The following is a 22,572-nucleotide window of genomic DNA, read 5'->3' as shown; positions in this document are numbered from 1 at the left end:
AATATGAGGAACTGTAGAGATGGAGCACAGAGTAACGGGTACAAATTGAAAGAGGGGACATTTAAGTTAGGTGTTGAGAAGACGTTCCTTACTCTGAAAGTGGCAAAACAGCTGGAACAGGTTGCCCAGGGAGGTTGTGGGTGTCCCAACCCTGGCAGCATTGGGCTTGAGTGATCTGGTCAAGTAGGAATTGGTGCAGAGGTTGGGACTAGATGGTCTTTAATGTACCTTCCTGTCTGTTAATATTTTGTGATTGTGGTCTATGTGTCCATCCGCAGAAATCAGAGAATGATACAGCCTTTTTCACGGGGATGGAAGATGGTTAATAAAAGGCATTAAGTAAGAGTATGCACAGATAGAAGGCTGCTCGAGATCTGTCTGTAGAACAGGAAAAGTATTAATCAAATCTGGGATTTTGAAATGTATAGGCATTAGCTTTGTGCATTGGATTAATTACTTTCTGTCTTCTGCCAATACAGCCAGCAGCCAGCGTCGGGTGTAGCCTATTCCCATCCAACCACAGTTGCCAGCTACACTGTCCACCAGGCGCCGGTGGCGGCGCACACGGTCACTGCAGCCTATGCCCCGGCCGCAGCCACGGTGGCGGTGGCCAGGCCTGCCCCGGTGGCCGTGGCAGCTGCTGCCACAGCTGCTGCCTACGGGGGCTATCCCACGGCACACACTGCTACAGACTACGGCTACACGCAGCGCCAGCAAGAGGCTCCGCCGCCACCACCTCCTGTCACCACACAGAACTACCAGGTAGGTTCCTGCTGTGTGATTTTTAAGAGCTGCTTTGAGAAGTGGAAGCCTGTTTGGAAAAGAAAATGTGATTTTCCACAACTGCTGCTGTAAAGAAAAGCGCTGTCTTCTGTTAGCGTAGATGTTGGCTTGGTGTGCAGTAAACTGGGTCATGGAGCTGAAAAGACTGTTCCAGTAAAAAATTTCAGTAGAGGTAGAAATGGTTCCTTTGTCAGATTCCTGGGTGCCACTGGAGTGTAATACCAAGCCTATGAGGTCAGAAGATTGCTCTAGGAGATAAACTACCCTGTGGGTAGTTTTTTGGATATCCTCTTCTGAGATCCCTGCCTAACCATCTGTGGATACAGGCTCTTGTGAAAGAGCTTTTGCTCTCTGTCCCCTTTCATCTTGAAATACTATGTTTCTTGCAATAGCTTTCCACCTTTCTAATTCTGAACTTACCAGGGCATTATCTAGATTCTAATTAGCATTTTGGTTTGTTTGAAAGGACTATATTATTGCTGCATGTTCTCAGTTCTTTTGTATAGCTTCTGCAACTCATTATATATTATGAGATCAGTTATTAGATACCTTTGGAAAAAAAAATAGTCCCTCTAAACTAAATAAAATAATTTCTGTTTACACAGGTTGGACGAAAAAAGATTTTGTTGTTGTATTTCTTGGAATTAAAAAGGATTTTAATACCTTAGTGTATTTCAGCTCCAATAGGTCATGCCGTGTTCCCCCTCAGTTGATCAACTCTTTGTGTTTTGCCATAAACATGGAGAGAATGGGAGAATGTATGTACATGCATGTAGTGGCTTCCAGGCATCCCCTTCTAAGCTTATTAGAGATCTTCTGTGTGGTAAAGGTATCAAATTAGCTACTTGCCTTACCTTTGAAGGCCAGTTACGTTTCCCTAATGAACTAGTTGATACCAAAAAGTAAAAAAGGCTTTAAAAATACCACTTTCATTCTCCAAAAAATTTAACTAAGAAAAATGTTGTTAATGGTAACATTTTTAAAGCTGATACAGGCTTATGTTTCTACCCCTGAGATTTTATTGGCCCTTGTAGAAATTCATGTTTTGTAGAGATCTGTGGTAGATTTTTTCTTAATATTTTACAGAAATAGAATCTGATACTGTCATTAAAAACTATTGAGAGTAGATGCTTTTCAAAAATAATTTGGTAGAGAAAGGGATTAATAGCATGAGGATAATTCCAGTATTCAGTCTGTAAAGGGCAGCTAGGGCTGTTTCAGGCCTGAAGTATCTATGAAAGTAAGTTAAATTTTCTCTAATGCATTTATTTGTATATACTGTACATGTAGATGAGAAGTTTTTATTCTACTTGAGTAGGCCAGAAGATGGTATGCTGTTAATTCCACTCTGCTGATAATTTCTATTACTCAAGCCATATACTTACAGGTGGTTTCTCTGTTTTGAATCCTTAGGATTCCTACTCTTACGTTCGATCCACCGCCCCAGCGGTGGCGTACGACAGCAAACAATATTATCAGCAGCCAACCGCGACCGCCGCAGCCGTGGCTGCTGCTGCCCAGCCACAGCCCTCGGTGGCTGAGTCCTACTACCAGACAGGTGGGTGGCATGATTCAAGCTGCTCTCGTTACTCACAGTCTTGTTGACTACTTTAAGCCTTAAAAATAGTTGTTTGACTGCTTCACGTTATCTTTTTCTGTTTTAAGTTTTGCCGCGTAATCTCTGTCACTGCGTGGATAGTTTTTCTGTGCCTAGAACTTCAGCACTTCTGACATTGGTATAAGTAGCTGCCTCTTAATTTTGGACTGCCACTAAATATACTTGAAACATACATCTAGGCAAAGTTCCTGCTGATTTGTCTAGAAACCTTGCTGAAGTAGTTGAGACAATCAGTGTTGTGTTCAGATGATTACTCAGTTAGAAATACTCGTTTGATTCTCTAGGTTCTTCATTTATATAATTCTCTTAATTATTCGTATCATGATTGCTACAAAGCTGAATCCTGCGTAGTATTTTTTTATGTAGAATTACGAGGAAAGTTTAGGTGTGCTTTGGTTTGGAGTATTCTAGTAAAACTGTTACATAGGAAGGTTGTTTAAAACCTGTTTAAAACTGTTAAAAACATGATGGCACGGTTAAAAACAAATAAATAACTTTAAGGCTTACTTCTGTGAGCTGTGACTTGATTGAGATACATTATATGAAATGCATAGCTATGACAGTAAAGCAACCAAATATATGCTAAAAAGCAAAACAAATGAAACAAAACTCCCAAAACAAACCCCCACTTCTTACACATTTTTTCAGAAACATGTTGTTAATTTTCCCTTAGTATGGTTTCCATTTCACTCAACTAAAACATGTCAATATTTCTACACTTGTATTTTCTCTCTTCATTAGCTCCAAAAGCAGGATATAGCCAAGGGGCAACTCAGTACACCCAAGCCCAGCAAACACGGCAAGTGACAGCTATAAAACCTGCAACCCCAAGTCCAGCAACAACGACGTTTTCCATATATCCGGTGTCCTCGACTGTGCAGCCAGTGGCAGCTGCAGCCACTGTTGTTCCATCCTATACTCAGAGTGCAACGTACAGCACAACAGCAGTAACTTACTCTGGTAAGAATTTTGCATATTTTCTTGCTAGGATCTTTGAAGTTGCTGCAGAAGAGGCTTTCAATGCTCAGAAGTTTAGCACTTCAGGCTCAATTACATCGTAGTCTGCTGAGAGGTAGCAACCAGTTCAGTCATTGCTATGCCAGAATGTTTTGTGGCATCTTCAAAATAGTTTTGATGTCTTACGTACCTATTTTGTTAGATATGAGAATATACAAAGTGCTTACATAGCTACCAAGCAGTGACTCATTGTAAGGTGAAAAGGAATAAACAGGGAATACAAAATGTAACAAAATGCATCCACACAGATGTTACTCCCAGGAAATGGGAAGGGTGCGTGCAGTTACAGAGGCAGGGAGGAACAGTTCAGTATAAATCTTGTAAGTTTGGGCTGTCCTGACCCAAAATGGAATAAGAAATGTGTGCTGGAAAGACTTTATTCAACCATTAGGAATCCAAAACATAGTTAAAGATGAAAATATGGTAACTTCATAGCCATAGATGGTAATTAACTGGCATGTTATACCTACCCTGAACTTTTTGTTTTCTTTTGTTTCTTGCTTAAAAAGGGATTTTAGTACTTCCTTGAGACAGAGCCTAGTTTCCTTGATTTACTCAGCTAGAAGTCAGGGACTGTATTAGCCAGGTTTTAGTGAGTGGAACATCTTCTCTATACCAAAACAACTTAAATCACTGAAATAGGATGTAATAGCACTAGATGTTCTGTCTTTTATCTTCATTTTTTTTCCCTTCCTCTCTATATTATCAGTCCTTGCCATTTAGAAACATGAACAGCAAATCAGATTCTAGAAGATTGCTTGCTTCATGTAGCCTTTGCTAAATCTTTCATTAAAATTTTTGTTCAATCATACCCAATCTTACCAGATGCACCAGGAACTTTCGTACATTCTCTAGGGATGCTTTGCTATATCTAACTTAACTGTGTGTCTGCAAAGATGTGTCTAGAATTTAATATATTCCCACACAATTGTTGGCTGTATATTTGTCTACTGTGAAACACGAAACCAAATTCAAGACTGCCTGACAAGACCTCAGTGAATTAATTACATCTTGCCTTGCCTCTCAACTGTTATGCAACATGATTTGAATTAGTGCATTATGTAATTGATACATTAAATATGGTGATGTAACATTTGTTTTTATTTTCACTTTTCAGGTACCTCGTATTCTGGCTATGAAGCTGCAGTGTATTCAGCTGCATCGTCCTATTACCAACAGCAGCAGCAGCAACAACAGAAACAGGCGGCAGCGGCAGCTGCGGCTGCTGCTGCGACAGCTGCTTGGACAGGGACCACCTTTACTAAAAAGGCACCATTCCAAAATAAGCAACTGAAACCAAAACAGCCTCCCAAACCACCCCAAATCCACTACTGTGACGTTTGTAAGATCAGCTGTGCTGGACCACAGGTATCTGTATTATGTATTATTCTACTATACTTTATGAATAAACTTCTTGAGCTAAAAAACCTTACCCTCTTAAGAGTCATAGAATTGCAGAATGGCCTGTGTTGGAAAGGACCTTGAAGACCATCTGGTCCAAGCTCTGTGCTGTAGGCAGGGACACCTTCACCAGAGCAGGTTGCTCAGAGCCCCTGATGCAGCCTGGCCTTGAGCTCTTCCAGGAATGGGGCACCCACAGCTTTTGTGGGCAGCTGTGCCAGTGCATAATCATCCTCACCATAAAGAATTTCTTCTTAATACCTAAACTTTCTTTCAGTTTGAAGCTATTGCCTCTTTTCCTGTCACTCCATGCTTTTGTAAAAGGTCTCTCTCCATCTTTCTTACAATCTTCCTTTATGTACTGGCAGGTCCCAGTTAGGTCACCCCAAAGCCTTTTCCAGGCTGAACAACCAAATTGTCTTAGCCTTTCCTCATAGGAGGGGTGCTCCATCCCTCTAATTAAGAGTATTTGTTAATTTTTAGACCTGATTCTATACTTGTACTAAAGGAATAATGAAATAAGAATGCATACTATTATAGAAAGAGCTCCTGTTGGAAGACATAAAGATACATCCCCTGAGCTTGTACAGAGGAGCTTCACCTGACTTCAGAATTATTGGAAACTTTGAATGTGGTTTGTTTTTTTAGCATAGGAAACTTCTTAGAAAATATTGTTTTGAAAGCTTTGGAATTACACAAGTTTAGTGAATGGGAAACCTGAAAATTTATTCTTCATTATATTCCAATTTCCCGGTTTAGTGTCATGGTGGGTAAAAGTGTCTAGAAAGTGGATAAAAAATCATGCAGAATGTTTATATCTGAGTCTGGCTAAACAGTTCTTTTACTTTAGATAAACATGTCATTATATCCTACCCTGTCTGTGTAGATTGCCAGTGTTGATATAGGAACTAATACCAACTTCTGCATTTCGTTTTCAGTACAGCTTTACTTGTGCCCCACCTTCTTTTAAATTGATTTTTCTGTTTATCTGGATACACTTAAAGTTTGATGGAAGCTGGAAATCAAGAATAATTTAATGCAATGTAGGAAACTGCAGTTTCTCATCCTGTCAACTTTTCAGTGGTGTGAGACTGTTGACCACTACTTGATTGGGAAGTTGAGAAGTTAGAGGAGAAAAACCTGTATTGTTTTACCTAAGTGTGGGATCCTGTTGCTGGAGAAGAAAATGTTCTGGTCTTAGAAGTGGCCTGTTAATGCATGCCATACCACAGAAATGTTCAGTGTAGGAGGCACTTGCTAGGTAAAATGTGTTTTCTGCCATGTTCTGTATTACATGTATTCACGGGAATGATGAACCAGCAGTACAAAGACAGCTTACTGTGTGTTTTGTTTATTTAAACAGACTTACAAAGAACACTTAGAAGGCCAGAAACACAAAAAGAAAGAAGCAGCATTAAAAGCTTCCCAGAACACCACCAACAACAGTACTTCTGCTCGAGGAACTCAGAATCAGTTGCGCTGTGAGCTCTGTGATGTGTCTTGTACCGGGGCAGATGCTTATGCTGCCCATATCCGTGGAGCCAAGCATCAGAAAGTAAGAGATTTCTCTTGTTCTTGCCATGCAAGTCAGTATATACATTTCTCCTCATCATTTTTATCATTTTAAGGAAGGAGAAAATATGCAAAACAAGTATAATTTAAATTATTTTATTTAAAAATTTTAGTTCTTCTTTTCCTTTCAAATTTGTCTTTAGGCTCACTGTTAGAAGGGCATTGTTGAAAAAAAAGGGGGAAAATATTGCAATGGCATCAATGAAAAGAGCATATATTAGGATATCACCCAAATCATAGGAAGACGGTGTGGAGTAAGATGAGGGAAAGGTACCGTTGAGGATGTGTATGCTTGTGCCCCCTAATTCTTCTCAAGACTGTTCTTGAGATTAATCTTACTTGTCTGGCTCGGACAGTCAATCTTCCAGTGCACTTTGAAACACTGTAAGCTAAGCCAGTGCAAAGAACAGGCATCATTCTTTGATGGTTCCTACAAAGAAAACTGTCCTCTGGAAGCAAGGAACAATGTCCTGTAGTAGACTTTATAATGACTATGTTTAGAAAACTTATGGTACATGTGTTTTTCTTATTGTCTGGGTGCTCTTTTGTGGGCATCTTGGAATAAAAACTGTGGGCTGCACTGAGAAATGTGTGACCTGTGTTTTAAACTTGGCCATACAACACTAAGTGCAATGATAGGTAGGATATGTGTTTAGAAATTACAGATCTTCCTTATAACTCTGGGAAGATTAATGCCACTAACAAATACAGTATTAATACCCTGCTTTTATAGCTCCTTACGTCTCAGGACACAGGCATCACTAACGTTTTTCCTACTAAAATAAATAAATCTCATAACATGTTTAAAATTATCTTCCTCTAAGAGCAAAAATCAAAATTTAGAGAGACTTTACAGAACTTGTCCAGTGTTCTTCCTTTAGTAAACTGAGCTGTTACTTTCTTGGGTTGTGCTCCATAACACAACTCTATAGGTATATGCAGTATAGTATATATTATCCTTTTATATTTGGATATAGTTTCCTTTTGTCATAGTTGCAAGCCATTGCTGGGTTTAGGTTCTTTCACCAGTGTGAAAATGGTATCACAAAGGACTCCATTTGCTGTGGTAACTAAAGAACTGTGTGCATTCTACTGGAAAAAAGTAATTTTGAACAGTTGCTTGAGTTTAAATTTATACTATTGTGTGACATTAACATGTCAGTATTCTGATTGGGAGCATAAAAAATAAGAACAAAAGCCTAAAAAATTAATTTGAATAGTTGTGTGCATATCATGATTATGTATATGTTCACGTTTAAGGCATGTCTCACAGGTTTATATTTTTTTACTGCTGTTTTCAACACTCAGTCTTTAGTTTTGATCTTGCATATTTTTTTCATATAGATTACTTGCATTGCTTTTTCAGATGGTGAAAAACACCATCTGAAGACACCAAAAAGAAGTATTATTCCATGAGAGACATATTATAGAAAGGCCTGTGCTTATTAATGCTAATAAGCATGTACCTCTTTACTTTCTATGAGATACTGAAGAGCTCTGAAATACCTCTTGAATCCTCCTTAACTATTTCTAAACATTAGAAAAAAAGGGAAAAATGGAAGGCATTTGCCTAAGGATTCTCTTCTGCTTGGCTAAATAACGTGTAATGTCTTTCAAGATGAAGACTCTTGAAATGTAGCAATCAAAAGACAGAGTGTTGCTGAAGCTGAGTTAAATGACTCTTAGTTACAAATATTGTTTTGAACCAAAATATTTAAATGTTCTGTCCTTTTGAAGGAGACTAAAAAGTGACCAGACAACAAAACAGATACATTGAAACACTAAGAGCAAAATGTATTCTTGAACTTATCCTGAGTTGTAAGCTTGTGGTATTTATTATCTAAACAGTTGTGGGAATAAATGCCTGGATTTCTAAAGGGAGTAAGCAATGTAAGATAGCAAGTGCCTATTTCCCTGTTATAGGTGATAAGAGCTTTTACACATCCGTCTTTTTTTCTTTCCTAAGACCACTTTTTGTAAAAAAACAAGCTAACTCTTTATTTATATTGATTTTTTTTAGATATTGATATTTTTGTTTGTGATAGCTGTAAAAATAATGTATCTCAGAGAGATCATGTTATGAATTTCTCTTCCTACTTACAGGTAGTAAAGTTGCATACAAAACTTGGCAAACCCATTCCTTCGACTGAACCAAATGTGGTTACCCAAGCCACATCCTCGACATCCACATCGGCTTCCAAACCAACGGCCTCTGCTTCAAACATAGCAACCAGCAGCAGTACAGTGAACTCCTCTGTTGCATCCTCTGCAGTGAAAGTTCTTACTCCCACGGCAAACACCACACTTAACACTGCATCCAACAACAAAACATCTTCAACTGCTGCTAACATAGCAGTAAAGAAAATATCTACACCGAAAATTAACTTTGTGGGCAAGTACAGAAGTCAGTCTTTATTTTGAAACCTAACCTATTCTGTTAATTTTTCTTAAGAACTAGTGTAGCAGACACAAATATATTTAGGTAACTCCATGCATGAGTTACTCTGCTGTGTTTAAGGGAATTACTGATAAGTGAGAATTTCTATAAAAGTTTTGCTTCAAAATTGATGTTGGTGTTTTCTGCCCAGTTGTCTCCACCTAGCCCCTCCTGAATACTTTTCCCACTTTCATAAGAAGCCTCTCACCTTTGGTTTCTTATGTAGCTGCTGCTGGAGTATTGCAGTTTACAGTCCTAATTTCAGCTCACAGCCTGGGCTGTTAATGCACATGCAGTAGATTGGCAGTTTGTGATGGGCAGCTGAAACATCCTTTTTCAGTGGAAAACTGACCATGTGCACTTTGAACTAAACGTAACAGAGATGGGAAGCAGCTGTTCCACAATAAGCTACCCTGCTCTTCAAGGAAAGAACTATACAGCTGCAATGCTAGGAGTATACTGCCTTTGCTAGTATAAACATTATAAAGTTTTGAAGTACTGTTTTTTTAAATATATAAATTTACAAAATAACAACAAAAGAGATTATTAAAATACATTTTCTGAGTTGTTTCAGTCCTGTCCCTTGAAAAAGTTGTTTCAGTCCTGTCCCTTGAAAAAGCAGGAAAAAAAATAACAAAAATGGCAGTTTTATAAAGCAGAAGTTTTTCTTGTTGGAATAAACGACTTCAGTGTTTAAGTAACCTGAATGTTGTTAAATTTACTGTTAAAATGTTTAATTGTATTGAAAATATATTTAAGTTTTGTGTGATTTTAAAATCCAATAGATTTTAAAAGACCTATAATTCTTTGCTCAAATCATAGGCATTTGCAAATAAAATCTTCAGTTTGCACATTATGTTTAATCACATTCTCATTTTATGAAGAGCAATAATTTAACTTTTGTTTGTGATTTCTAGGTGGTAATAAGCTTCAGACAACAGGAAGTAAAATGGAAGAAATGAAATCAGCCGAAAGTGTTAAAACACCTCCTGCTGCTACAGTGCAAACACAGGAAGTAAAGCCTGACACAGCAGCTGAACCAGTGACTCCCACAACTCTTGCTGCCTTGCAAAGTGATGTCCAACCAGTGGGCCATGACTATGTGGAGGAGGTATTAATATGAAAATATGTATTATTTTTAACTGTTATAGTGAACGTAATCATGGAGTGATTGAGGTTGGCAGGGACTTCTTTAGATCACCTGGTTCAGTCACCCTGCTTAAGAAGGACCACCTACAGCCAATCACCCAAGAACATGTCCAGATGTTTTTTAAGAATGTCAAAGGATGGAGACTCCATAACTTCCCTGAGCAGTTGTGCAAGAGCACAGTCAGTCACAATAAAACAGAGTGCTCTGATGTTTAGCTATTTTTCACTTGGTGCTAATTTGCCCTGGTCCTGGCACTAGGCACCATTGAAAAAAGTCTGTCTGTGTCCTCTTGGCACCCCTCCTCCAGGTATTCATATGCACTGATATGATCCCCCTCAGCCTCCTCTTCACTAGGTGAGACAGTTGAGGTCCCTCTGGATGTCGATGCAACCCTTTGGTATATCATCTCCTCCTCTTAGTTTTTTATGTCGTCAGCAAACTAGCTGAGGATACATTCACCTCGATCACTCAGAGCATTACTGAAGATGTTACAGGACTGTATTGATCCAGGGGCTGCATTGCTGGCTCTTGGCCTCCAACTGGGCTTCATTCTGCAGATCACTACCCTTGGCCAGGTTGTCCAGACAGCTTTCAGTCCAGCTCACTGTATACTTATCCAGCCTATGCATTAGCAGTTTGTGTTAGAGGATATTGTGGTGAGACTGTGTCCAAGGTTTTATTGAAGTCCATAGGGACAATCTTGACTGCTCGGCCTTCATCTGCCAGGCCTTCACCTTGGTGAAGTCATTCTGACTGCTCCTGATGGTTTTCTTGCCCTCATTGTACCTGGAAATTGTTTCCAGGATTAGTTGCTCCATTGCCTTCCCAGAGATCAAGATGGGGTTGACTGTAATTCTCTGGGTTCTCCTTGAAGATAAGACTGACAATGCATTGAATCTACAAAGGCTTGTGCATATGTTTACATTTTTGTGTTGTGCATATTTCTTTTTTCTTCATGCGGTTGGTATGACATAGGTGGATCAGCTCTGATGTGAATTTGGCATGATACACAGATCTGTGATTTATTAGCTCACTATGTTCAGGTTTGAATTTAGAGCTGTGTACTCATTGAAATGGAAGGACCTTGTTCCCTGCTCATTACCAAGCACAGTGATGTGTCTGTCAGAAATGAAGGTTCTACTTTTCTGTTTTGCCTTCTTTCAGTTATTGTGTGAACTTCTTAACATGTTTTAGGACAGATAGACATTATCCAGTGGCACTGGATTATTTGATTAATAGATAATTTAATTTTATATCAGCCTTATAAAAAAAAATGACCAAATATGTAATAACTTTATTTTCCAGGTAAGGAATGATGAAGGAAAGGTGATCCGCTTTCACTGTAAACTCTGTGAATGCAGTTTCAATGATCCTAATGCCAAGGAGATGCATTTGAAAGGGCGGCGGCACAGACTTCAGTACAAGGTAAAAATGCTAATGCTTCTCTCTGAAAGTCAACCACATATCAGCTAACTGGTCTTGTCACCTGCTCTTAGGTTTGAAGATTAGACAAAAGTAGGCACTCTGAGTAAACAGCATGTAAAAAAAGAGAAATATATTTCATAGGCAATGTAGTCTTAAAAGAACAATGCAAATTATGAAATTGTTTTGGTTGAGGCTTTTTTAAATGTTTCGAGTGTTGCTTATAGTCTAAGCGATGCTTAGTGAAGTGAAGCAGCAATAGGTTCTTTATGTTGTTTACCATGAAGTTTAAAGAGTATAAAAAAGTATTGCTCAGTGTTTTTGGTAGGATAAACAGCACACACTCTTTGTGTTGCAGACTTTTTAAGGATAAGTGCATTTGTGCAGTTCTAAAACTGCATTTTACTCCTTTTGATTTTATTGTAGATGGAGTAGTGTATGTTAAATATGCCAGAACTACTCCATAGCCTTGAGATGAGGACAGGAAAGCAACATTTAATTCATTACTTTTCTGATCTAGAAAAAAGTAAACCCAGACTTACAAGTAGAAGTGAAGCCCAGTATTCGAGCAAGAAAAATTCAGGAAGAGAAGATGAGAAAACAGATGCAGAAAGAAGAATACTGGAGAAGGCGAGAAGAGGAGGAACGCTGGAGGATGGAAATGAGGTAATGCATTATGTTTCATGAATGAATGTGACAACCTGCTGTCAGATTGTCTGAAACTAAGCTCCATAGTTACTTATTTTAAATACTTTAGGGAGCTCTATACTGTTGTGTTTTAACTTGTCATTCTCTCACTGGGATTTTTGTTTGCTATTCTTCAATCCTTCTGAGTAATGCAGAGTTAGTAGAATTACTTTTCCGTAAATGTGGACCTACTTTTACAACAATAATTCATGTTGTTACCATCCCTTCATTGGTATTTGCTTATGGCTGCTAGAAGTTGTTGAAGACAGAGAAGAATCTTTCTAGAGCAGTGTCAAGTATTAACTGCTGTATAAAAAGATTACTTTGATTGATGCACTTCAGGAGATATGAAGAGGACATGTACTGGAGGAGAATGGAGGAAGAGCAGCATCACTGGGATGACCGTCGCAGAATACCAGATGGAGGATATCCTCATGGCCCTCCAGGACCACTAGGTCTGCTGGGGGTTAGACCTGGAATGCCTCCTCAACCCCAAGGACCAGCAGTGAGTTTCTTACCTTGAGAAAAAAATGTAACCATTCTTACCAGGAGGCACAGTTAAGAAATATAAAATTACTCAGTGCTACTGCACTTGTGTCTGGTGTTTCTTAATAAAGGATTTGGAAAAGAGAGGAAGAAATTATATGCTAATGAAATAGTGTAGGTGTACTAGTCCTCCAAAAGAAGTCCAATGAAATGACAAGAGGATGCTTTAAATACTGCTTCTTATGAAACACAAGTCATACTCAATTTTTCTATATTTCATTTGATTGTGTTATACAATATTATTTACCTAATTGTGGACAAATGTATGGATAAAAAGTATCTGGGCTCTCAGATTTTGCGAATAATGGTTAATGGTGCATCATATTCTAGCAGTGTGAAGTGCAGTACCACACTGCACATGGGTTGATTCTGGCATTAGACTGAAAAGCACCTTATCAAGGATCTGAAGGTTTGCAGCTGGCATGAACCTGAATCACGCTGGGATGGGGAGAATAGCTGATACCTTGGATGGCAAGGCCACCATCCAGAGGCACCTAGGTGGGCTGTAGGAGTGGAACATTATGGAATTCTGCAAGTACAAGTGCCTAATGCTGCACTCAGAAAGGAAGAGCCCCTTGCATTGATTGAGGCTGGGTAGCAGCTCTGCTGAAAGGGATCTGGGGGTCCTGGCAAACAGCAGTGGGCATGTGCCAGCAGTGTGCCCTGGCAACAGGGCCAGCAGCTACCTGGGCTTGAACAGGAGCACATTAAGGGAAGTGATCAGCTTTCATTAGACCCTAACTTCAATGCTACATTTCATTGTGGGCTTTCCAGTACAAGATACATAAACTATAATGGACTCAGAATAGTGGTAGATGTTCAGGGGTCTGGAGCACTTGCCCTGTGAGGAGAAGCTGAGGCATCTTGAGATTGTTCAGCCTGGAGAAGAGAGAGCTTCAGTGGGACAGAGCAGCCTTCTAATAGCTGTGCTTTATAAAGGAGACAGGCGCTTTATAGTCATGAGAGGGTGAGATACATCCAGCTTAAGCAAACACAAAGGAGATGTAGAGTGAATACAGGAAATCTTTTTTTTTGTACAGGTGTTGTGCAGCCACCATCTTTGAAGGTTTTCAAAAACTAACGGGCTAAAGCCCTGAGCAACATGATGTGGTCTTACCGCTGACCATGTTTTGAACAGGAGATTGGACTAGATGACCTTTTGAGGTCATCCTGTACAATCCTGTGATTGTACAAAAGAATGAATACTTCATTTTGCAGCAATATCCAAGTATTTCCCAGTTGAGGAGTGCCTCTGATCTTGGGATTTGGCCTTAGTTTAATTTTGATACACTTTGTGTCTTTTCAGACATGATTGATTGTGACAGTGTAGGCTGTTGAGGAAACTTCATGTTTTGTTAATTTCAGTGATGTGAGGTTTGACTATTCTGTTACTTAGCCACATGTTTGGGTTTTGGTATTTTGTCTCATTTGTGAACTTGGAAGTGCACCCAGGTTTCAGAAGAACACTTTTTATGTCTGTTCAGCCTCTGCGCCGCCCTGACTCCTCTGACGACCGCTACGTGATGACCAAGCATGCTGCTATATATCCAACTGAGGAGGAACTTCAGGCAGTCCAAAAAATTGTTTCTATTACTGAGCGTGCTTTGAAGCTGGTTTCTGACAGCATGACTGATCACGAAAAAAGCAAGAACAAAGAGGGAGATGACAAAAAGGATGGCAGTAAAGACAGGTATTTTTAAATTACTTTTAAAGAATTTTCTTGTTTTTCCTTACCCTGTTATCAGTGTTTTTAGGATCTCATTTCTTTGTGCTTTTATGCAGTATTTTGAAGTCTCAGAAAGATGTGGAGTACAATTTTATTTTACTTTTCTATCTTCAGGATTATTTTTACGATTTTTACATTATTATTTTAAATGCAACTTTTAACTACAATTCACAGAGCTTTGAAAGGCGTTTTACGGGTGGGCGTTTTGGCTAAAGGTTTGCTGCTCCGTGGAGACCGAAATGTCAATCTTGTTTTGTTGTGTGCTGAGAAGCCCTCCAAGACATTACTCAGTCGTATTGCTGAAAGCCTCCCTAAGCAACTTGCAGTAAGTAGAATTTAGATTTTTGGATTTGACTTTTTGTAGAAATACTGTGAAAATCTGTCCTCAAGTTAAATATCAGCAGGACTCACTGTGCTGCTACATGACATAGTTCAGCTTCTTTCCATTTCCTGAGTGTTTTAATCTGAATTCAGAAACTGCTGCATGTTCTGCTTCCTCCATATTGTGACCATACAAGCGTATGCTCTAGCAGTGTGTAGTATCAATCACCATTTAACAGATTTCTTTTATTTGGGAAATAGAAATGAGCACAAGAAAGATCCTTAATCAGTTACTAGCAGTAGAGATAATTACAGCACATCTGCTGCCTCAGGTCAAAGTTCTCCATTAATGCCAGTTTTTTGTACTTATATCTTGTTTCCTTATTGTATGTGTCAGTGCTTTATTGTTCAAAATTAGCCAGCTAAATCTAGTGTGGGGTTTTTAGAATTTAGACTGTTTAAAAAAGTAAACGTGCAGTCTTAGACCATTCACTGAAATACAAACCCTTTGTATTTCCACAAGAAAGTATAAAGTGTCTGCTCTTCTGCTGAACAAAGCCTGTCACTGTAGAGTGCTTGTCACAGCACCAGTATTTCAATGCAGTCTAGTAAAATGCTTGACAGAATCACTGGCATGATAGAAGCTTTAGCAGGATCACATTATTGAAAAAATAGTCTCAAGTTTGCTCTTCTTTGAAGTAACAGAGCAGAAGTAAATTTAACAAATGGACATCTTGGTCTGTCTTCGTGGAAATGTTCTCACCAAGTATGTAGAAGGTGGTCACAGACGGGCCTACAGCTTTCTTTTGGGGCTATTTAGAATTATTAAATAAAATTGCAAAAAGCAATTAAAAATAAACACTTTATTAGTCAGACTTACATTTTTTTCCCTGGTGCTTATCTTGCCCTTTTTTCTTAGCATGTTGTGACACCAAAGCACAGAATATACCTAGCAATACCCATTTGTAATTGTGAGCTTGAAAAATAAGCATCTTTGCTTTTCAAAGACTTCTGTGTTCCAGTGAGAAACACCCTGCTGACATTTTAATTGGCTCTAAGGCTTTTCTTTATTTCAAAACCATCAAGATTCTTGTTATATAATGTCTATTTATTTCCTTTCTGGGCAGTTTTTTTAAATTCTAACTGCTTGGTTGTATATTTGCATTAATAATTTGGAAACAATATGCAAGTCCACATATCTTTATACTGTGTAGTGTGGTTCTATGGCTACATAGGTATCTGTTTCATATAATTATGTTGTGTTTCTGTCTTTCTGTTGGAAAAAGAGTATGTTGGAATCCTATTTCTTCCTGTTACTTTTAATGGCCACATGCTAATAGAAATTTCTGTTTCTCGATATTTAGGTAATAAGTCCAGAGAAATACGATATCAAGTGTGCAGTCCCAGAAGCAGCAATAATTTTAAATTCGTGTGTGGAACCCAAAATGCAAGTTACAATCACACTGACATCTCCAGTCATTCGGGAAGAGAACATGAGGGATGGAGGTTGGGAAGTTGTTAAAGATGTTACTTATTTCTCACCTGTTTTTTTTATGTTTATCTATTCTGCTTAAGATGGCACTAAGGTCCTGGAAGGCAACATGCTGGCACACATATTTGATCAAAACTTTGTTTTTCAACAACCAGTCTCAGTAGAAAACAGTTGGTTAAAATAACTGTGTATATGATGCTTTTATTTAATTTTTAAAATTTCTAACTTTATGTCCAACCTCAGCTTTCTGGAAAAGGTACAAGCTTGATTTTTTTCCCCCCTTTTAAAATTATGTGGAAAACTAAGTATTTTATAGCAAGCGGCTATAAACTGGCTTTCTAGAGCAGTCTTGCCTTAAGAGAAAGATTATATGGATTTAGAAAATCAAATCAGAGGTTTTTGGGTTCGAACTGGGTCAGTATTACCATCACTTAGACATTCTGAATAGTGCCACTTAAAATGCACTTTTACAGTACTTTTGACAGTAACAGTGCTTTTAACTTTAAAAGATAATGCGATTTTTTCCAGCTCTCTGAGGTTGTTTTTTTGGTCTGGAATGCTTTTTGAGTATATTTAGGCTCCTGGTATTACAATCACTCTACTATCCAACTGGCAAACCCAACTAGTACAATAAGAAATGGCTTTGTCGTTGAGCTGAAGCAGAAGGTGGAGCTTGGGAATCAATTTATGTTTGTGAAGTCCACAGTTTCTCTGGTGCCAGCAGTGTTGCTTTAGGGTCTGTTCTGTAACACTTTCAAAGCTCCAAAAGCTTTTAAGCCAACAAGCATGATTAATGTCTGCAGTACATTGGTTCTTTTTATTTACGGGTCAGATAAAATTAACTTTTGTTTCCTTTTAATCCTGTATTTTCATAGTTGAAAGAGATCATAGCAAACAGGGTTCTGGTGTTTGACAGTGAACCTACAAATAGGAAATCTGAGGCTGTTTTAAGACTTCTCATATACAGGTTGAAAGAAATTTTATGTGTGTATGTATACATGTGCTTGTGTATATACGTATTTATATAAGCCACTGAGGTTTTTTTTTAGATTTCATCTCATCACTACATGTCCTCTAAAACACTTGAGGTTTTTATATTGCATTACTAAGTGTCCTGTAGCTGTGACTAGTGCATTTATAAGCAAGCTATGTTAACAAAGTCATCCTACATAATCAGAAAGAAAAATTTTCAACATGCATTTTGTGGTTTGGATGACTTCCAAAGAGTCTTAGAGTGCTTTTGTTTTAAGCTGTTCATTTTATTCCTAGCTATAAAGGCTTTGTATGTGTACTGTCACACCCAACCATTTTTACTTGGTTTTGGACTATCTGAGTATAACGTGACTCTGGGCTGAATCAAGTTTATTTTTTAAAAAAGCATTTTATCATTAAATTAGACTAACCGTTTAATGAAATGAACCTTAAACACCATGTGTATTTCTTGATGTACTGTGCAGAAGTGCCATATTGATTCCTGCCACTATACTCAATTCAACTAAGTGGTTTCTGGCCCAAAATTCTGTGATGAAGACTAAAAGTAAAACAAATTTCAAATTACTACCATCAGTCCCCTAAGTTATGCCGCCAAAAGGAAACAAATCTGTATTTTTGTCTGACCCACACTTGAGTTAAATTATCTTTGTGAGTTTATTCACTGCTGAATGCAGTACTGCCTCTAGGCAAACAAAATCAAGTTAGATTTCTCTTCAAGACACTGAGCAGTATAAAATGGATGTGCAGAAAAGTTCACTTTTGAAACTGGAGCAAATAGAAGACTGAATTGCCAATTATTGCAGCAAAGAAGTTCCTTATTCCGAAGACTGCTGCTTATTTGCTGCAGAGTAACAGTATGTGTTTGTGTTTTTCTTACTGCAGCTTCTCATGCTCTGTGTCTTACATTGGTTTGAAGTTTTCATTTTCCTTAGCTCGCTTGGGGAGCTAGTTCAGGTGTTAAGGAAGGCTTTACCGGAAGAACCAGTTGGAGTAAAGATGCAACTTGAGTCTTGCACGTGGAGTAGAATCATGTTTGATGTGTTATTAAGTAAAAGGCTAAAAAAAAAATCCAAACGGTGAAATGAAATTGTTAACCGCATAGCTACTGTTGCTTACAGTATTGTGCGTTTGACAGTTGACCGAATCTGGTACATTCGAAGAGCTCTAACCCAGCTGTGGAGTCTTCCTTCGGCAAACAGAGTGTGCATACCCACCAACGCCTCTGCGTGTGCGCGTGTGTCTCTTTCATCCTTAGCTAACAGCCCCGGTCCAAAGCCTTCTAGCAGAGGGACTTGATTCCTGTCAGGGGTTGCTGCCAAGACATCGGAAGGATTTTTGACCAAGGTTTTCTAAAGCTCAGTGTCACACCTGCCATGCTTTACAAAGGAGGGGTTTGGATGCATAGTTCTAGCATCTGCTGTTACTTTGTGTTTGGTTTTTGTTTTGTTTTTTTCTTTTCGTCTTTGTCTCTCTCCTAGAATGAAGCAGTGTTCACACTAGTCTTATAATAGTTGACTGGATAAAATGCATTTTACATAATAAAACTTACCTAAATTGACATACCTGTTAACTTTTAATGAAGAGGTAGTGTGGACACAGCATGTCTAATTAAAGATTAACCCCTTATGTTTAGGCTAGTAATAAGTTATACAGGGTAAGAATTCATGCCCATGTTTTGTAAATTAATTCCATTTTTGTCCTAGTTTAGTAGGGTGGTAGGTTAGGCATCTGATTTTAGTTACACAGTCTTTAAGGGGTTAATCCAGAAATGTGAAACATATGCAAAAATCCACAGAATAAATATTACAGGAGTTCCCTTTATACGTATTTTAGTCAGTGTTTTCTCAATGTAGTACCTTCCTTGGCAACTTCTGACTTTCAAGGTCTTTTTAAGTTCCAAGGGTATTCTTATGACAGCTATTAGGAACCCATTTTAGATGAACATTTCCAGCACTGAATAAGATTCTTTCCTGTACATTTAAATTGCAATTCTTCTCAGTAAAACTATTTTAGAAGTTGAAGGTTTTCAGAGGCAGAAATTTCAAATTATTAATGAATTATTGTTCTAGAAGTTTGCGCAGTGTCACCTATTTGCATGTTAATTTTAGAAGAGTGTATGTAATTGACTGATTAGACTATTGGCCCCACAGCACATATTTGCATTTTTAATTTCTCAACCTTATTTTGCCACTTTTTCCTGTGGTGGGTCTTCTCAGGATGTACCCCTTGTCTCATATATCTGGGTTGTACTCCTTTAGTCATTTAGCTTTTGCTGGCACCCCTCTGGTGTAGGTTTGGAGGGGATTTTTCATTATTGTTTTTACTTTGAAAGAAACATCACTTCAAACATCTTCATTTGCTCTGTAATTGCATTGTTAGTGAAGATTTTTATTTTTACACCTTAATATGTAGTTGTAAGTTTAAATATCTGTGTGAGAAGTTACCTATGTTCTTCTCAGCTTTGCTGTTATGAAGTCTTCAGCTTTTTATCCTGGTGCAGAGCAATGGGACTATCCTGTCAAAATGCTCGAATCTGAATATAGTACTTCACATTAAATTTAGTTACTGTACTGAAAAGCTATAATATCATTTTCATTCGTGGCCTTTTTGCTCTATAGACTAAAGAATCCAACTAGTTTACATTTGTGGTTTCAGAGCACAATTTCTGCAACATACCTAAAAGCTTCTCGTTGCAGGCATATTTCATGAGCCTCGTTATTTTTTATTGTATTTTATTCCCTGGCTTAACCTAAATTTAGATCTTGAAGGAGTAAACTGTACTGTTCCAAACAGCTAGCTCCTGTGAAATGTGTGCCATTCAGTGAGGGCTTTTGGTTTCATCTTATTTGGTGCATCACCAGTTATGCTAGCAACATATGTTGTGACTAGTCACCATAGCCATTTTCAGAATGAGTAAAAAATAAACTTTTAATGGTGATCACTGATTATATCTATATAGTTTTCAAGTAACTCGAGGATACCATTTCATATTGTTCAGTGGTTCCATTTTCACTGATGGAACCACTTCTGTAGTCTCTTCATTTTTGGTAGGAAAGCAGTTTGGTAATCAAATAATTTTCTGAACATTCAAATAGAAAATGTCTGCTGATTTCTTCATCTTTCAGACATTTTGCTTTGTTTTTTAGACTATTCCTTGCTCTTCTTTGTCTTGGTGAGTCTTTGGTAAAGCAGTCCCTTTTCAGATTCTTCCTTGCATCCTAAGTGTTGCTGGAACATATCTATTATGGGCTGAGGAATTTTATTTATAATGGTAAGAGAGAAAGTGCTAGAAAACAAGGAACTCTGTAATATTGAAGAATATATCACATTCCTTTAGTCAGGTTTTTAAAGTAAAATAATTTTAAGGCATGATAAAAATAACATGATTACTGAACATTCAGCACTTTTAAGATTTGTTATACTTAGATTTTCTTTCAAGAATAGGTCCCAAATAACACCTGACAATTAAAATTTAAAAGAAACTAAGTTTGAATGTTTCTACTTGGTTAAAGTGGATTTTTGTGTTCCTTCTGTCTTGTGTTCTCTGTGCTGGTGCACTGTGTCCAACCATCCTTCCTTCAGTATTTAATTTTAGGGGATATGTGTTTTTCCACTGTTAGCTGAAATAAAGAAGTACTGTGCATTGCATAATCAGCAATGCAGTTGAAAATAACTTCAGAGCTGAAGTTCATTATGCTCTTGATCTTTCTACTGGGTTGATGCCCTAATCCCAATTGAGCAACTACTGCTGAACATTTACATTTCTTGTTCAAGGGTTTAAACTTTAAATGGCATGTGTGACATTGAAGCTATTTAAGGAAGTGTCTTGCTCACCTGGTCAAACACCCATTCCTCACTGCATTTTGCCAATTCAATCCATTTTAGATGTAACCTCGGGTATGGTGAAAGACCCACCGGACGTCTTGGACAGGCAAAAATGCCTTGACGCTCTGGCTGCTCTACGCCACGCTAAGTGGTTCCAGGTTCGGAACATCATTTTACTTTCTTCTTGTAGCCTTATGAGAGATTAGTTCAGTTGCAATATGAATGTTTAACTGTGTGAAAACACTCAGCGTTGTTCATGCTAATAATACTTAATATTTCTCTGGTCCCTAAATTTAACTGTAGGAGGTTGAGTATGGAGGAGCTGCTTTATGCAGTTTTTGCTCATTTGACATCATTTTTTTTTCCAGTCATTGAGAAGGCGATGTTGAAAGCTTGACTCGCTTGGGGTGATCATATGTTGTATATTTGTTATATATTCCATAAGGCTGCAGAGTAACTTCGCTTTAAATAATGGAATATGTGTTTAAAGCTTTGTGTTTAGATTTAAGACTTTTTTTTCTATTTCTTTTAGTGCATTAAGTGTAGGGAATGAAAGGTGAGAAGCAACTGTTTGGTTTAGTGACTTTGCATTCTGGCAAAGGCACAATAAAGAAACCAAACAGATTCCCTTGACCTTTCAGTCTCTATACCTATTTCTTAGATCTTTACTTTATCCTTTTTATTTCTAATATAGAAAGATACTGTATTTATTGTTTCAAATGAACATGGGTCAAAGTGTATAGGGGATCAAGAAATGTTGTTCTTGTATAACCTGTGCACTTTGACTTCTACCACCTTAAATTACTAACCCTGTATAAAATACTGCTGTAAATGGCAGCTCACGGAATAAAGTTGTAGAATGATTTATTTCAATCTTGTATCTGAGCTTCCATTGAACAGCGGTGTTTTAGTCTTTCAACAACTCCTGTTTGCTATGGGTGCAGGGGTTGATTAATTGGATTTTGTATTGCTCTCAAGGCTAGAGCTAATGGTCTGCAGTCCTGTGTGATTATCATACGTATTCTTCGTGACCTCTGTCAGCGGGTTCCTACTTGGTCTGATTTTCCAAGCTGGGTAAGTAATGTTTTCTTAACGAGTCTTCTTAATAAAGATGTTACTACAAGGAACTTATAGGGAAATGTTCGTACAGTTCTTAAATTCAGACATTTTCAACACATAGTGTAGGATTTTGTTTAGGATTCTGGGTTTTTTTTTGTTAACAAGTACTCCAGATTCCCTCTTAAAATACAGTTTTCTAAGGTTTTCATTTGAAGCTGGAAGTTACCTTTTTTCCCAAAAGAAATTTTCTTGTTCTTTTCTATTCTTTGTGGGTAGATCCCTATTCTAAGTTTTAGCATTTTTTTCCTTTACTCTGTATGAAAGAACCTATTTTTTCCTAACTACCAACTCCGAATTGCTTGGAGTTTGCTGAATTGTATTTAAAATAATGGTGGCTGTGCCCAGATAGTTCTGTGATAACAGAAAAAAGTCAAAAGAAAAAATCACAGTAATTCTTGTGTTTATTATGTCTCTTTCACAAGGTGAAATACCACAGTACTTCAGTACAGCCTGTGGTTGTGTC

At 37.9% G+C, this 22,572-nt stretch overlaps 1 protein-coding gene across 3 annotated transcripts in view; it reads left to right on the top strand.

The window, feature by feature from the left end:
- Positions 1-22,572, top strand: part of ZFR (zinc finger RNA binding protein) — a 47,216-nt gene that overhangs the window by 17,955 nt on the left and 6,689 nt on the right. Inside the window, exons 3-17 of one of the 3 annotated variants that reach the window (XM_074532288.1) lie at positions 480-762; positions 2,197-2,341; positions 3,143-3,361; positions 4,536-4,786; positions 6,183-6,374; positions 8,495-8,783; positions 9,746-9,939; positions 11,284-11,403; positions 11,921-12,066; positions 12,430-12,592; positions 14,118-14,323; positions 14,534-14,684; positions 16,045-16,186; positions 21,051-21,148; positions 21,969-22,064. In XM_074532288.1, coding sequence (XP_074388389.1) covers positions 480-762; positions 2,197-2,341; positions 3,143-3,361; positions 4,536-4,786; positions 6,183-6,374; positions 8,495-8,783; positions 9,746-9,939; positions 11,284-11,403; positions 11,921-12,066; positions 12,430-12,592; positions 14,118-14,323; positions 14,534-14,684; positions 16,045-16,186; positions 21,051-21,148; positions 21,969-22,064 — 2,695 coding nt within the window. Of the gene's footprint in view, positions 1-479; positions 763-2,196; positions 2,342-3,142; positions 3,362-4,535; positions 4,787-6,182; positions 6,375-8,494; positions 8,796-9,745; positions 9,940-11,283; positions 11,404-11,920; positions 12,067-12,429; positions 12,593-14,117; positions 14,324-14,533; positions 14,685-16,044; positions 16,187-21,050; positions 21,149-21,968; positions 22,065-22,572 lie in introns of those variants that run through there. The other 2 variants (XM_074532287.1, XM_074532289.1) reach the window with 2 other exon arrangements.

The sequence above is a fragment of the Zonotrichia albicollis genome, chromosome Z, assembly GCF_047830755.1.
Source record: "Zonotrichia albicollis isolate bZonAlb1 chromosome Z, bZonAlb1.hap1, whole genome shotgun sequence".
Lineage (NCBI taxonomy): Eukaryota > Metazoa > Chordata > Aves > Passeriformes > Passerellidae > Zonotrichia > Zonotrichia albicollis.
Note: the sequence above shows the minus strand (reverse complement) of the source record. Positions and strands in the feature narration are given on the sequence as shown.